The sequence below is a fragment of the Octopus sinensis genome, linkage group LG5 (genome assembly GCF_006345805.1).
Source record: "Octopus sinensis linkage group LG5, ASM634580v1, whole genome shotgun sequence".
NCBI classification, from domain to species: Eukaryota; Metazoa; Mollusca; class Cephalopoda; order Octopoda; family Octopodidae; genus Octopus; species Octopus sinensis.
The window spans coordinates 565646-582114 of NC_043001.1; the positions used below are offsets into that span (position 1 = coordinate 565646).

A 16469-nucleotide genomic window follows, 5' to 3' on the forward strand; every position below is an offset into this window, starting at 1 on the left:
TGCCTGAGGTTACCGTGGTCTTTTCTGTAGGCTTTTCTATCCACTGACAAACCTAATTTTGCTTTTTACATTTTTAAAATTCTTCTGTGATACCTTTTCTTTTTATTTTCCGATCCCTTTTGATCGGAATTTTACTTTTTTCTCTTTTTTTGCCCTTTTGCTTTTCATTTTCAAAAAGAAAAGCTCTACATTTGTATTTGTTCCCTCTGTGTTCAGCCCTATGTGGCCAATAAAGAAAGTTATCTATCTGTCTGTCTATCTATCTATCTATCTATCTGTCTGTCTATCTATCTATCTATCTATTTCTCTCTCTCTCTCTCTCTCTCTCTCTCTCTCTATCTGTCTATCTATCTATCTATCTATCTTTCTTTCTTTCTTTCTTTCTTTCTATGTACTGCTAGACCTTTTAAACTTTCTAAACTTCTGAACCTTTTAACCTTCAAACTTTAGAAATTCAAAAAAGAAAAAAAGAAAAAAAGAAACAACTTTCTGAATTTTCTCAAACATGGATTTCCAAAGACCTTCTCACTGATCATAGAAAGTGTTTTAAAAATACTTTAAAGTATTTTTTGAATGTTTAAAACAATTTTTTTCCAGTTTTTCTTTCTTCATTTTTCAATTTTCTATTTTATCAGTTCTCCATGATTTTCTTTCCCTTGCTCTATTCTACCATCTCTCACCCTCAGCCCTTGGTTTCCCCATTGATAATCTGCTACTCCCCCCCCCAAGTATCACCTCCTTATCCTACCTGTTCATTCTTTCCTCCTAGCTCAAATTTACTTCTCTTGGCATTGCACCCCCTCCCCCACAATCCCACTACAACGCCTCCCCCCCTGTCACATATCTCTGTACTAGACAGCCTTAGTGGTATTCCACAATGAAAGAGAATGGTTATATATTATACATACATCTCTTTTATCTGTGTGTGGTGGGGAAACACACACCATTTCTGAGAGCATCAGTGCTCCTGGATATTTTTCTTTTCATGGTGGCTTGCCTTTGTTAATACAGAGATTTTTCTCTTGTTCTAGTCATGTGGAGACATTACTATCAAGCCATGTTTTAACAGCTGGATACACTTGCTAAAGCATTTATATCTTAACTTGGAATTGTCTTGGAATTATGTATCTAAGGCTGAAGTTGTCTTGTTATCCAAACTGTAGTTTCCCAAAGAGCTGTCTACCACACTACACTAAGCTGACAAACTTTTTCTTTCAACCAAGAATGACACACCTTATTGAATACATGGTAAGTTTATATGTTTATAAGTTTATAAACTTCACACAAATTACATTAACTATCTGAAACAGGGGACATATAGAATATTGTAGTCCAAGATAAACTTTGGCTGAAATAAAGTCAAGACAGGCACAGGCATGGCTGCACGGTTAGAAGCTTGCTTCCCAACCACATGGTTCTGGGTTCAGTCCCACTGCGTGGTACCTTGGCCAAATGTCTTCTACTATAGCCTTGGGCTCACCAAAGCCTTGTGAGTGGGTTTGGAAGATGGAAACTGAAAGATGCCCATCATATCATCATCATCATCATCATCGTTTAATGTCCGCTTTCCATGCTAGCATGGGTTGGACGATTGACTGAGGGCTGGCGAACCAGATGGTTGCACCAGGCTCCAATCTTGATCTGGCAAAGTTTCTACAGCTGGATGCCCTTCCTGACACCAACCACTCCAAGAGTGTAGTAGGTGCTTGTGTGTGTGTGAATAATATTTGTAAACAAACCAGAAGGCTTTGTAAGTTATGGAAATAAAGTGACTATATATATATGTATTCATATGTCTATGTATGTGTGTGTCTTTGTGTTGTTTGTGTTTATCCCCCACCACTGCTTGACAATTAGTGTTGATATGTTTACATCCCCATAACTTAGCAGTTCAGCAAAAGTGACTGATAAGTACCAGACTTTAAAAAAATAGTAAGACAATACATTCGACCAAAAAATTTTTCCAGGCAGTGCTCCAGCATGGCCACAGTCTAATGACTGAAACTAGTAAAAGATAAAAGATAGTTACAGATGGATTGTATGAAGGTCATATCAAAAAGTTCCTGGATCTAGTTCTGTAGCCTGCCAACAGATGGCAGCACATGGTTGTGCATGCAGTGAGAGCCAGCAGTGACCTTCATGAGGCAGTGTTCCAAGTGACATTGTTGTGTTTACTTCACATGTTGTAAAATTTGTACTTTTGTGATCACATGTATGATACAGCCTGTGCTCTTTGTCATTGAAGATTCTAACTGGGCCCCACCTGCAAGGTCATGTGCTATTTATCTTGATATGAGATCACCATGTCACGCACATATGGTTGTGATGCATGTGCCTAGTGTACCCTTATCAGATGGGTAGTCATGATGAGTATACTGGGCTTCGTATATTTTACCCCAGTGTCACTTTCATGGCATGCACTGCTCTCTCACTCAATAATAATAATAATAATAATAATAATAATAATAATAATAATAATAATAATGGATCAAAAATTTTGACACAAGGCCAGTAATTTCGGGGGAGGAGGTAAGTCAATTACAATAACCCCAGTGCTCACTTGGTATTTATTTTATCGACCCCAAAAGGATGAAAGACAAAGTTGATCCTAGTGGAATTTAAACTCAGAACATAAAGATGGACGAAATACTGCTAAGCCTTTTGCCCAGTGTGCTAATGATTCTGTCTGCTGGCCACCTTAATGATGATGATGATGATGATTTAGGCACAAAGCCTGCAAGTATGAAGTTAGTTGATACAATCTCCTTAGTATTTGATTTTATCAACCCTGGAAAGATTAAAGACCAAGTTGACCTTAGCAGGATTTGAACTCAGAACATAAAGATCCTCAAGAAATAGAGCATTTAGAGCAGTGGTTCTCGACTAGGGTCCATATGACCGTTGGTGGTTCATATAAGATTTCGTTTTCAAAATTCTATCTGCAATAAATTAGCACAGGTAAAGAAAATGGCTTCGAGCATTTCTTTTGCAAATGTTCTCACTATTTGGCTGGCTCATTCATAGCTCTCTTATGACAAATGACAATAGTAGTTTTCTAATTTCGGCACAAAAGGTCAGAAATGTTCCGTGGTGGAGATGTTAGTTGGTTGCATCAAACTCATCTCTTGACAAGTTCATTGTCAACTCAAGAGTGATAAAAGATAGAGCTGACTTTGGTGGGATTTGAACACAGAATATAAAGTTCTGTAACTGCATGGTATTCTGTTCAATGTAGTGATTCTGCCAATATACTACACTCGTTATACCGATAACGATGATAACAACAACAAATGTAATTCTAATGTGTTGGAAGCAGAGTCATTCAGGATGCTTATTGTAATCCTTAACAAGTGCCTTAGGAAAGATAGAAGAGGATATATTTTAGATATTGTTGTTTGTGTTATTTTCTACATGTTGTGCATGTCATGTAAGTATTGTAGTTCTGGGACACACACACATATATATATACATGTGTATATACATATATATATATATATATGTATATTTATCTACACACACACACACACAACCATGCATACACACATACATACATACACACATATATATATGCGTGTGTGTGTATATACATATATGTATATATATATGCATACCCATCTATCTATACACTCACACACACATCCCAGAACTACAAAACTTATAGCGCATGCACATGTAAAAAATAACACAGTTAGCCACTGCACACATACATTATGAAAACTATTTGCAAAACAAAACAAAAAAAACATGCTGTAGGCCCCATGGAGACACATGGAGCTGAAAGACACATGGAGCTGCATTCTGTCAAAAACACTGAAAGCAAGCAATAACAATAAGTCTACTAAAATAATAAAAAATAGTGATTATAGCTGTAGATATAGGGGAAAATTGATAAATAAGAATAAGGAAATAGATGAATAGTATACTGAAGAGAAGTTGGTATATAGTGTCAGTGTGGATACAATATATATCTGGTTTGATAGGATAGCCTTGTGACATACTGGTTTTATATGTCTGCTTTTTTACAATAGCAACCTCATACTGGTGTCTAATATACATTCTACTACAATACACACACACAAACACTTGCCTTCATTTATGCATGCACACATACAGGGGAATATAGCCACTTATAAACAGATGCACATACAGACATACACACACACACACACACACACATATATATATATATATATATATATATGCACATGACAGATTACACATACACCTGCAAAGAGAAATGCCAAGTTACTGAGACACACAAGCACATGATGTGCACAGATATGTCCTCCTAGATACGCACCAGCATATGAGCATACATATGTACATGCATAAATAAACATACAACATATACACACACACACACGCAGAACTAAAGAGACACAACTGTGCCGACAGACACAAGCACACACAAAACCATACACACAACCAAAAAGAAAACACACACAAACAATTCTATAAAATGTGATTATTGAAACCATATAATTTTATTTGGTCTTTTTAATTTGCTTCTCTGAGCCAAAATTAATAGTAACAAACCAGCAGAGAACGTGTGATACCTGTTTGTTTTTTTTTTTAAAGAATACTGTGTGCCTTGCCTCAGTACATAATGCTTGTGGCGAGGCTTTGAAAGTTGTACATGACTTTCAAAGAGGTTTGAAACCACTTTCAAAGGCTTTGAAAATCATCCAGCTCTTAAATCTTTCAGTCAACATCATTAAATGTTTGAATTATCTTCTTTTCTAAGAGCATCAAACGAGTAATTTATACAATGGCAAGAATGCAAATAGCTGCATTGCTGCTACTGTCCCTCTTTCCCCCCTCCTCCCCCTACTACTACTACTACAACTACTACTACTACTACTTTCTAAGATAGGCACAAGGCCACACATCAAAGCAATTCAACCAACCACAGTAGTTGACTGGTATTTTATGTTAGTGACACTGAAAGGATGAAAGGCAAAGTTGACCTCATCAAGATTTGAACTCAGAGTGTAAAGATCTGCAGGTATTTTGTTTGATACTCTAACAATTTTACCAATTACACTGTTCTTACTACTATTACTAATATTACAACTTACAGAGGCACCTAACCAGGAATTTGGGAGGAGGCAACGGTCATTTGTATCAATTTTTATACTCTTGATAAACTATCACTACTTGACTGTTACTTTATCAACCCCCAGTATTTGGCTGGTATTTTCTTTGTCAACCCCACTATTTGACTAGTGCTTTAATAACCTCACAACTTGATTGGCCCTCTCTTTATTAACTCCAGTAATTCACTAGAACTCTGTTAATTCCAGAATGACTGATAGTCAGGATAATGACTTCTATTGTTCTTTACACGAATCCTTCTCTAGTTTGAGATTATGTTCTGGCACATCGCCACCACCATCTCTCCCATACTCTTTTACTCTGTCTCTCTTTCTCTCTCCTCTTCTCCAACTGTGGAATCCTTGCATCTCTTCTACAGCAAGGCATCTATCTCCCCTCCCTCTATTATTCTTTTAATCTCTCATCAATTGGCACGCAGTCACCTCCCTCAATACTACCCTGCCCTCCTAGTGGAGGGGATTCTGTCTTCTCTTGCAAGTTGCTTGCACACCCATGGATGGATACTTCCTGTCCTGGAATTTGAAGCAACAGACGTTGTGTGCTGTTGCTGATGTTTAACCCCAAAGTAGTTCTGAAACGAGAAGTAGCCATAATCAAAGATATTCCAGCAGCAAAACCATTCCATTGCTTTCCAAAACAGTACAGCTAGGACCACATTATTGCTTTCTTTTGTTTTTTGTGAGACTATAGGCTGTGAATTGAGGAAAACTTGATGCTATTTCTAGCAGTTCCGGTAACCATGCAAAGACTTTTGCCTGTGGGGTGTGTGTGTATGTTTGCATGCATGAATGGTCAGGCATGAAGTAACACAAGTAGATTAGCAGACAAATGGAGGGGAGAGGAAAGTGTGTGTGGGAAAGGGGACGGGGGTATATTATTGGATTATTTTACCACAGCAGAATCGGGGAGAAAAACATGATTATTGTTTATAGATCCGTAGGGAAAACAAAGATCCCTTTGTTTGGGTGAGTGTATGTAATAATTTTCAGTGTGTGTACATTGTATATGTGAGATTGTTAGTTTGTGTGCAAGGTGTGTGTGTGTGTGTGCGTGTGTGTGCATGTGTGTGTGTGTGTGTGTATGTGTTAGTATGTGTGTGAGTTTATATATGGTGGCCAGGTATGAAGTAATAAAGAATGTGTGGATAGACAAATAGATAAGATGAGAGAGCGAGTGAGTAAAACTTGTGAGAGAGCGGGAGAGAGAGAGGGGAGAAGGAGGGAGGGGATGAGACTGAGAAAGGTGAGAGAAATTATGAGATTATCTTTGCTCAGTAGAATCATGGAGAAAACAGATGATTAATATTTATGGATCCTTTGGGATAAAGATCCCAGAATGTGTGTGTGTGTGTGTGTGTGTGTATAAGATACAAATGATGAGAGAGAAAAAGGAGGGAATCAATTAATTGTGGCTACACAGTGTAAATAAAATTAATAATTAATGAAGTTGGCATGAAATAATTAGATTAGAAAGAAGAGAGGGAAGAAAGAGATTGATAGACAGAGAGTGATTAGAGAGAGAGAGAGGAGGGGATGGAGAGTAAAGAAGGCAGAATATTAGATAGAAACTAATATATATATATACTGTATGTATAGATATATATGTGTATATATATATATACATTAAATAATGGATATGCAGTGTGTGGGTGGGGATCAATGGCAGTGGTGATGGTGGGGGAAACCCTTATATGAGAAGTAAAGGAAAGCAAACAAATGTGTAGAGAGATGTAGACATATGCAAAAGTATTAAACACACAGACACACACACACACATACACACACGTGTGTGTGTGTGCACACTTAGGCTGTGAAATGGCAGAACCATTATAGTTTTGGATGGAATGCTTTGCCTCTCGAGTTCCTACCCTGCCACGATCAGCATGCCTGTCATCCTTCTTGGGCCAATAAATAAAGGATACCAGTCAAGAACTAGAGTCAGTAATTCTCCTTCTTTGTTTGTCTCCAAGAATCAGGTATATTCTTGGAGAGAAGGATCATGGACAACCACTCACAATGAAATGGAAAAGCAAAGATTTATCAATCTCTTCCCATAGAAGACTGACATCAACCAATATGCATTAAACCACAGAATGGAAATTATCAGGGTCTGACTGTCTCCTCCCTCTCTCTCTCTCTATCTATCTATCACTCTTACTTTCTCTCTCTATCACTCTGGCTCTCTGTCTGTCTATATTCATACATACACACTCATGTTTGAATTTACAAAGAGGTAGAGTACTCAATACATACAGGATAGTTTATTTATTCAAAGCTGAAGCTTCTCCCCCTCAGAAAACAGGGTTTCAGATTTTTGCTTAACACCAATGAGCAGCAGAAATGCAAAACTGAGAGAAGTTTTGAAATATATATCTCAATGTTGATTAATACTATGTATATTAATAAATGTGTGTGTGTGTGTGTGTGTGTGTGTGTGAGTGCATGTATATAAATATATATATATATCAGAATTTTTTGCATAATAAGATAAAAACCCAAGGCTGTGTAGATATTAGAACATTTATAGATAGAAGGTCTTACAGCTGTTTCTAGGATAAGACCTTCTATCTATAAATGCTCTAATATCTACACAGCCTTGGTTTTTTTATCTTATTACGCAAAAAATTCTTATATACATACGCTGACATAGAACCAACGTTGAACCCTTTATTTGCAATATCACCGAATCTGGAACTTAACTATGGTCTGTCTATAGCACTTATTCAGCATTACCTGACACCTTTGGGTTTCAATGACACCATTATCTCTTATAACCTCAACTTCTCGCTATATATAAATTAAATTTTCTCTTTCAATTTCAGAATTACAACTATTAGTGGTTTGAGTTTGGCTGCTCTTTCTAGTGAGTCGAATGTCCTATTATGGCCATTTCTTATATTTTTGAATGTATATTATATAGTCTTTGACTATCTTTCCTTTCTCGCTAGACCGCTGGTAGCGGAGAATTTTTTCTAGAATTTTTTGCTACCCTTATATTTATTAATATTTATATATATATATATATGTAAATATATGCTTATGTATGCTTATATATATATATATAGGCAATTATGCAGATAAACAAATTTGGTACATTAATTATATTAAATATATTAAATATAATAGTTTTGGTATGAAAAAAAATGTATTTATGTATCCATGCAAAACGAGAGAAAGCTAAAGGTGGAGACTTACAGATGATGAATATTTAAGTATAAATATCCAGATAGTTATATCAATAGATACAACTTACACAGAGTGCAAACGACAGAGAAAAAGGGGTGGAAGAAAGGTGTTATAAGACCAACAGCTGTTTCTTGGGGCTTGGAGATCCCTGATAATGTTGGCAGATGTAATTTATCTCAGTATGTGGCCATAATGGATACAATCAACATTGGATGAGACGAGCCTCTATCATCAGGCTTCAGAAAATCTTACATTTCAGATCTTTAATGCAGAGAAGTTCAAAGAGGGAATCATTCCAACTTCTATGGAAAAAAATGGTGACATCTCTCTTCTACTGTAGGTCAGCAAATGTCACATCCAGTTTGTGGATGTGTGTGAACAAATATATATATATGCACACACACACACACACACACACACACACACACACACACACAAACCATCCACAAACTGGATGTGACATTTTAGGATAGCTGCTTATCACATGCGTAATGTCTTCCACAGAAACATGACACAGCCGACACATGCAGTGGCAGCTTGGGATTACAAGAGCATCCCTGTCTCTTGTCCACCAGTGGGATGTAATGTAGTGGTCTTGTGTCCAAGAGAGGCTGTGCTTCGTGTCAATTCTACTGTCATCTTCAAGCTTCCAGGCAACATACCCATGCATAGTCTTTATTCTGTATGCTGAGCGCTCTCCATCCAGGTCTTCTCTGAGGTAAGAGAGCCCAGCTGTTTTGGGGCTGTATAGGAGATCATCAGGAAGGGAATGTTTCTTGAGGAGTTCACTACCAACTCATACAATGTTGCTCACTTCACTTTTCAGGACTGCATTTATATATATTTATTTTTACTGCTGTTGTTTAACAGGTGCAGCCTGAGTGACACCATATAACATTCAAAGGCCGTCTGCACTGGTCTCAGGCCTCTACCACCTTCATTTCTTCTTAAGTAGAGCCTGTCAACATCACTGTTTCTGTGGAAGTTCCCAGTTGGTGTCAGGATTTTGCAGGTATTGATAACACATACATATACATATACATTGATATATACATGCGTACATGCACGCACACACACACACAGCCACCCACCCATCCACACATATATGCATGTGTGTGTGATATTGGTATTTGTCAATGAGTGTCAGGTTGTCTTTCTTTTACAATCTCCTGTTAAATCATGTTCAGCTATTTACTGTTTATTCATGCATCTCCCCCTACAGCAAGACACCTGTTTCTGTCACATCCCCTCTCAAAGGATCTTTGTCTTGTAAGTTACTTGGTGACTCTGCCAGTGCAGATAACGCTAAGATAACGAGGACGTAAATACACCAACACCAGTATTCAGGCGATGGTGGGGGACAAACACACGCAAAACCACATACGCATATACGACGGGCTTCCTTCAGATTCTTTCTACCAAATGCGCTCGGAACATAAAAAGTATCCAGTCCACACTGTAAAATGGTTGGAATTTGGAAGGATATCCAGCTATAAAAATAAGATTGCCAAAAGTGACCTCGTCTGTGCTGGTGCCACATAAGAAAAGCATTCAGTCAAATCTGGAGGGGTTGGTATTAGGAAGGGCATCCAGCCGTAAAAACCGTGCCAAAACAGATGGGGAAGCCTGGTGCAGCCTTCTGCTTGTTAAACAATCCAACCCATGTCACTATGGAAAGCAGACTTTAAAAAGTGATGATGATGATGATTACTTAGAAGCAGGTGAGGATTGGCAACAAGAAAGGCATCCAGCCTGGATGTTAACATACTTGATGCAGTGAATTCAGTGTCCGGAGTTGTCACTGGTCTGTTAAAGACCAGATTCACTTTCCTGCCTCAATCCATATTTTATTGACGTCCACCTCTCTCCCACAACCCATCCATGTTCATTATAGATGTACCCACCTCTACCCTCCATTCTCCCTCAAGCGTCCAACGATTTGCCCCTGTTAAATCCTTCCCCTTTCTCTTCCCCTTCTCTCTCAAAATCTCCTGACTTCACCCACCAACCTACTTTCTCCAATCCTGGTCTACTTCTCTATATACACGACACTGTCATTTTGGTGTACAGCTTCTGCCCCTTCTCTGTTACATCTTCACCATCATTCTCTCCCCTCTCTCTGTCTCTTCTCCATCTAAGGGAGTCAGGTCTCTCTTCTAATGCAAAGCATTTTCTCCCCTCATACTACCCCCCCTCCTCAGTTAAGGAGTCTTGCCTTGCAAGTTACTTGGTGATCTCGCTGCTGCTGCTGCTGGTGCCACATAAAAAGCACCCAGTACCCTCCAAGTACCCTCTGAAAAATGAATGATGTGAGGAAGGGCATCCAGCTATAGAAACCATGCCAAAACAGATAGCAGAGCTTGGTGTATTCTTCTGACTTGCCTGTTCTTGTCAAACCATCCAACTCAGGCCAGTATGGAAGATGAACATAAAATGATGATGATGATGAGGATGAATTAAAATTTCAATGTTTTATCCCCCTGCCTTTTCTTTTTAACTCAATCATTTTAATAATGATTGTTCTCATCACTAAAGGTGTGTTTGTATCTTGAATTCAAAGGTCCAGCCTCATCACCTTTTGCATCCTGCAGATTCAGTTTGGGAATTATGTTAAGAGTAAAGCTGTCTGTGTGATACTCAGCCACTTATACATTAATTTATTGTTCAGCTGATCAAAACCAATTGTAAGTTCACTTTACTATTCTATCAAGAATTCAAGAGACACTTTACTTTTAAAGTTTTCAGACATCAGATGTCCTTTGGTGTTGTTTTAACTTCTAAACATCAATTCATTCACAAAAACTCTATGTCTTCTGCATTTATTGTTGTTATACAAACAGCAATAAACATAAAACTCTGAGAAGTAACAGAGACTGTCATTTCCACTGTGTGTGTGTGTGTGTGTGTTCATGTGTGTGCGTGCACGCATATGCATACATCTTTTAATACATAAATGGAGGGATGTTGGAAAATTTTTGTTAAATTAAAATGTCTGAATGCCATAAGATAGAGAAAATCTTTATTGATGTGTATTTATCAAGTATATGTCATTTCTCTTATAAAGATTATACAATATACCTACTGTATATTTTTTGCTTAAAACCTAGATTTGTTTTGCCGTTAGACAATGTGTCTTAGAAAGTTCTTTCTCTCTGTATAATTTTTATATTCATTTTGCAAATGTTTCCATGAACCATGCAAGGCATATAAAAGTCTAAATGCATCTCTGATACAACTAAGTTGTTGTAATTTACATCATTGGCCATAACAAATTTAGTTTCTACTTCAAGGTTGAACAATTAAAAGCAGGAAGAAAATCCAGTTGTAAAAGAAACATTTGGTGGTGGGATTGATAAAACAACATATCTCATTTAATTATCTCACTTGTATGAGAAGTGAAAAATATATATATAAAAAACAAAACAAAACAAAAACAAAGAAAAAATCAAAAACAAAATAATTTAACTACTTACTTCCATTTAATCTGTTGTGGATTAGCAAAACCCTCACATGCTAACTGTACATTCATTCCTTGCCTAATTTTTCCTGTAATATTTATTTTCATTGTAATATCTGGAGGATCTGGATAAGTGGATAAATAAATCATTAAAAAAATAATTAAAGAAGGAAAAATCTAAAATAGAAGGCAAAATGGGTTAGATTTTCATATAAATAATCTGACAAAATTTCATTTTGCCCCTCTTATATGTAATCTATGCAAGCAAATATAGTGGGGCCAATATTTCTTTTCCAATAAACTCTTATGTCTAAAAGTGTCCTAAAGTTTTCTTGGGCTTCAGGTTTTTGTCCGATATCATGGGATTCAGTGAATGAGAGATAATGATACACTAACTCTTGGATGTGATTCCTGTCTAATCATGAAATTTTTCCAGAAAATCTGAATTTGAATTCTTGACAGTTTAAGCAAACTATGTAAAGTGTGTGGAATTTGTGTGTCCACTGACACATCAGAACAATCAGTTGCAGATTTTTACTCTCCACATATGGACAGCTTGACCAATACGTTATCCACTTAAAAAATTTGCATTTTACATGGTATAACAAGACAACGGGGGACTATGTATGTAGATACTCATCTTGCTGGAAAGCGCATGCAAATTTTCTTCAAACTGCACCTCCAACCAGAAGGTCATATTGAATAATGTAGTCCTAGATACCTTTTAAGAAAAGACAGGATGGTCATAACTGTATCACCCTATAATCCTTATAGTTAATGCAGTCCTGCATATACTATGCTTGAAAATAGGAAGGAATTTTTATGATGAGAATGTTTAACATAGGTTTGCTTGATCAGGGGTTAAACTATAACAATAAAGGGAACATCAATGGGAATCCTATTTCTACAGGAGTGGGAAACAGGAATTCTTACTAATGGCATAGGAAACTTGATCATTGAAGGATGATATTTGGGTGAAAACCGGTCAAGTAAACCCAAGTCGACTCCTTAGTCTGCATGGAAGAAGCAAGATGAAAGAAGACATGGAAATCAGTACCAATAGCTGCTCTCAGAAGGCTGAATTCTCACAAAGGATAAAATAATATGATGAAGCAGATCCCATCCAGCTCATGCCAACATGGAAAGAAAACATATTATAATCACTAATTTTACACTGACAATACTCAAACAGGCCCATTGCCAGTATTTGATCCCCTTATCTATTGTTTACCAAGTGAATGCATAGCTAATTACACCATCGAATACTTGTCATTCTGCCTTTTCAAATTAAGGTTTCTACAATTGTTTCTTATTTTTACTTCACAAAATAGTTGAACAATCATTTTGTGCTAGCAGAAAGATTATTCTGATGTAGTGATGTGTTCCCCTTTATTTTGATGTTAGCAATGAACCAAATTATTAACTAATTACTAAGATTTTAATGCAATTGACAGATAAATGCATGAAATCCTGTCAGTGAGACCAGTTGGTTTTTTTCTGTGTCTGTCAAATATGGTGGATATATGTCTAATATAAACTACATAAGACTCTTAACAGTTAATTCATAACCCCAGTTTATGTTGCTGCCAAGATTGGATACCAGATTATCTGAGGAAATTTTAACAGTTAATTGGGTTGGTCAGTCATTGACAAATACCTTTGAACATGAAAGAGTTAACTATTTATCCCAGAGTAGGTTCTTTGGTCATTTTTAGTAAATCTCTCTTCTACTCACATATGATGTAAAATTTTAGTATTTTGTTGCTTAAATGTTTTCTGCCTTAATTTCTATTGTATTTTATGATGATGATGATCATAAATCACAATAACATTGATTTGTGTGGAGAACGTTATATTTCACGAGTGCTATATGACACAAAACAGGATAGTTAAGGTTTTATACCATGGTTTGTACAATAAATATATCTACAGTATGACACATAATATTCTATTTTGCATATTGTTTACATAAAAATATCAGGTATGTTATGAAATATGAAGAAAAGCAACGTTTCATATATCATCACAAAAGACCTAATTTTAACATATTGGATTTTGAATGTTTAGATATCTTATATCAAGGAACATAATTGAGTTTTATCGTAGAGTTTTGTAACTCTTAGATTATCAATAACATTGCTTCAAAACAATATAGCTCCTATCATAAATCAATGAATATTCCTTTGATATTACAATATAACATTTTGTTTTGCCTTCTTAGGAAGTACAAAGCAAACCTGATTGGGAGATTGTGTGCTGTCTCTTTAGCATAGAATTAACTCTTTCAAACTCAAAAAATACAAGTGCAAAAAAATAATTTTGTGTATAATTAAAAAGATAAAATCCTTTTAAAATATTTTGTATAAAATCTATTTCTGGTTTCTCCTTCTCTCTCAAATCATACATCTTAAAAAAGGAGAACATATGTTATTCTTCGTAACATGGGTGGTGTGGCACAATGAACAGGAGAGAGAGTGAATGATTGGCTATTTCAGGGGCTGTAGGATTAAATAGAGAGATGCTAAGAGCAAACATACTAAATGAGAGACCCAAATATATGCAAACTTATTACAATTATACATTACAATCTCTGTCTTATTTTTATGTTTCATTGTGCTTGCATGTGTGAGTGAGTTTGCTTCAGCAGTGAATATTGCCAATCACCAATGTTTTGTCATCTCCTTCATTATCATTATTATTATTATTATTATTATTATTATTATCATTATTATTATTATTATTATTATGGCTTGGCTCAGGTTTGGTCTTATTCCTGGTAGGAATTATGCAGATAGATGGCTACTATCTGTAACCTTAGGTATCCACAAGTTTCTAGCAGTCTTTCAAGTGCTTAGAACCCTCGTGACAATCTTTGCTGTCCCTAACAGACAAACTTTCTGCAGGAGCTCTACTGGGCATTCTATTTCAATCTCCCTCAGTAATTTGTCTACATCTTAGCTTACTCTTCCCAATCAACCAAATATTATAGGCATGACCTTTACTGAGCACAGCTTTGCATGTCTTGAGTATGTGCTGTGGTTTGTTGTGGTGCTATTATTGTCACTGTAGTGAAAGTGCTTCATGTACAACGTGCACAGTGCCTGGTAGTGTTACTTTCTGTGTGTTATACACATTCGTAAGTCCCAGTGTTTGTTTATGGATTTGTCTGGATATTTTTAATCATATTATTTATCTTTATCACAGGTTTTGTTGGAGCTCCTGGAGTCTTATATGCATAGCTGGCTTGCTACCTGCAGCCCACAGTACCAAGCTATCCATTCTTTTCAGCTATATAATACTTTCCTGATTATTCTGGCCATGCCGAGGAGGCAAACATTTTGTAACAGTCCTACTGGACACTCTATTCCAATTTCCTTTATATTCTCCTTGATGCCCTCGGAAACTGTTCCCAAGGACCCAATGATAATTGGTACTATCTTCACCTTCTTCATTTTCCACGGGTGGGCTATTTTGTACTTAAGAGGGTTGTATCTATCTATCTTTTTGCCTTCCTTCTTGAGTATTTGTGGGTGAAAGGGGCATGCAACATCAACTATATAGCATATATGGTGCATCATATACACCACCACTAGGTCTGGTTTGTTATGCTCAAGCCCCTGATATGCTTTGATTGGAAAATCCCCACAGGATTTTGCTAGTCTCCAACCCCACCACTCTCTGCAGTTGGTGATCATACCACGTCTTGCCTCCCTCTAGACCCCACTTTTTGCACAGTTTCCAATGTAGCACTTTTGCTACCTGATTGTGGCTTTGGACAAGTCTATGGCATTTGTTCATGATATGGGCAATGGTTTCATCCACTCTTCTACAGATGCAGCAGAGCAGAGACACTTGCTCATTCCAAAGGTTGACCCTCCAATCCATGGCCAAAGCTTGGTCTTACACTGCCAGTATAATGCTCTCAGTCTCTTTTTCCAGTGTTCCTTTCTTTAGCCAATCCCACCTCTGTTTTCCAGCAACTTCTGTTGTAGCTCCATGGAATCGATTGTGTAGTTCCTTCTTGCATAATTCTTCTTCATATCCTTTTTTGCACTTCTTCCTTTCTATTCCCTTTTGTTTCTGCTCTCAATACTCTCTCATTCTTAACTGTCACAAGGAGGGTTTCCTTACTTTGGGTTAGGGTTTGGGATAGGGTGGAGAGGAAAGTGTTGCCTTCTAGCAAGTTTGTTGAAAGGTGGGTGAATGTTAGAAGAAAGGCCAGTGTGAAAGGACCAATTCTGCTCATAAACCGGTAAAAAAAGGAATTAAAGGAGAAGGGCTTTTGCCCTGTTGATCAGGCAGCCATAGCTTTTGTGGGTTTTTCCACGAGGACCTTAGAGTGCTTCCCTATTGGGAGTTTTAATTTGTTTAATTTTTACCCAGTGTAACCAATGGACACATAAGAGGTGCAGTAATATCAAAGGGAGGCTAACTGCGAAGAAAGTTTTTGTATGTGGCAGATGCTTGGGAGCAATAAACACTGAAAATGTGCAGAGACCAACTTCTGCCACATTCCAGGAAGAAAAACTAGAAGTAGTTGATAGCTTCTGTTACCTAGGTGACCAAGTCAGTAGCGGAGGTGGATGCACTGAAAGTGTAGCTGCTAGAACAAGAATAGCTTGGGCAAAGTTCAGAGAGCTCTTACCTCTGCTGGTGACAAAGGGCCTCTCGCTCAGAGTAAAAGGTAGACTGTATGACGCATGTGTACAAAC

The 16469-nt window shown here is 37.0% G+C and overlaps 1 protein-coding gene across 3 annotated transcripts in view; it reads right to left on the reverse strand.

Annotated features, from left to right (window-relative positions):
• LOC115212029 (irregular chiasm C-roughest protein) overlaps window positions 1-16469 on the reverse strand; it is a 275233-nt gene that overhangs the window by 168988 nt on the left and 89776 nt on the right. For all 3 annotated transcript variants that reach the window (XR_004999319.1, XM_029780828.2, XM_029780829.2), the window contains exon 7: window positions 11774-11882. Coding sequence is in view for 2 of the 3 variants with exons in the window: in XM_029780828.2 (XP_029636688.1) it covers window positions 11774-11882 (109 nt within the window). In the remaining variant the exon portion in view is untranslated. The remainder of the gene's footprint in view (window positions 1-11773; window positions 11883-16469) is intronic.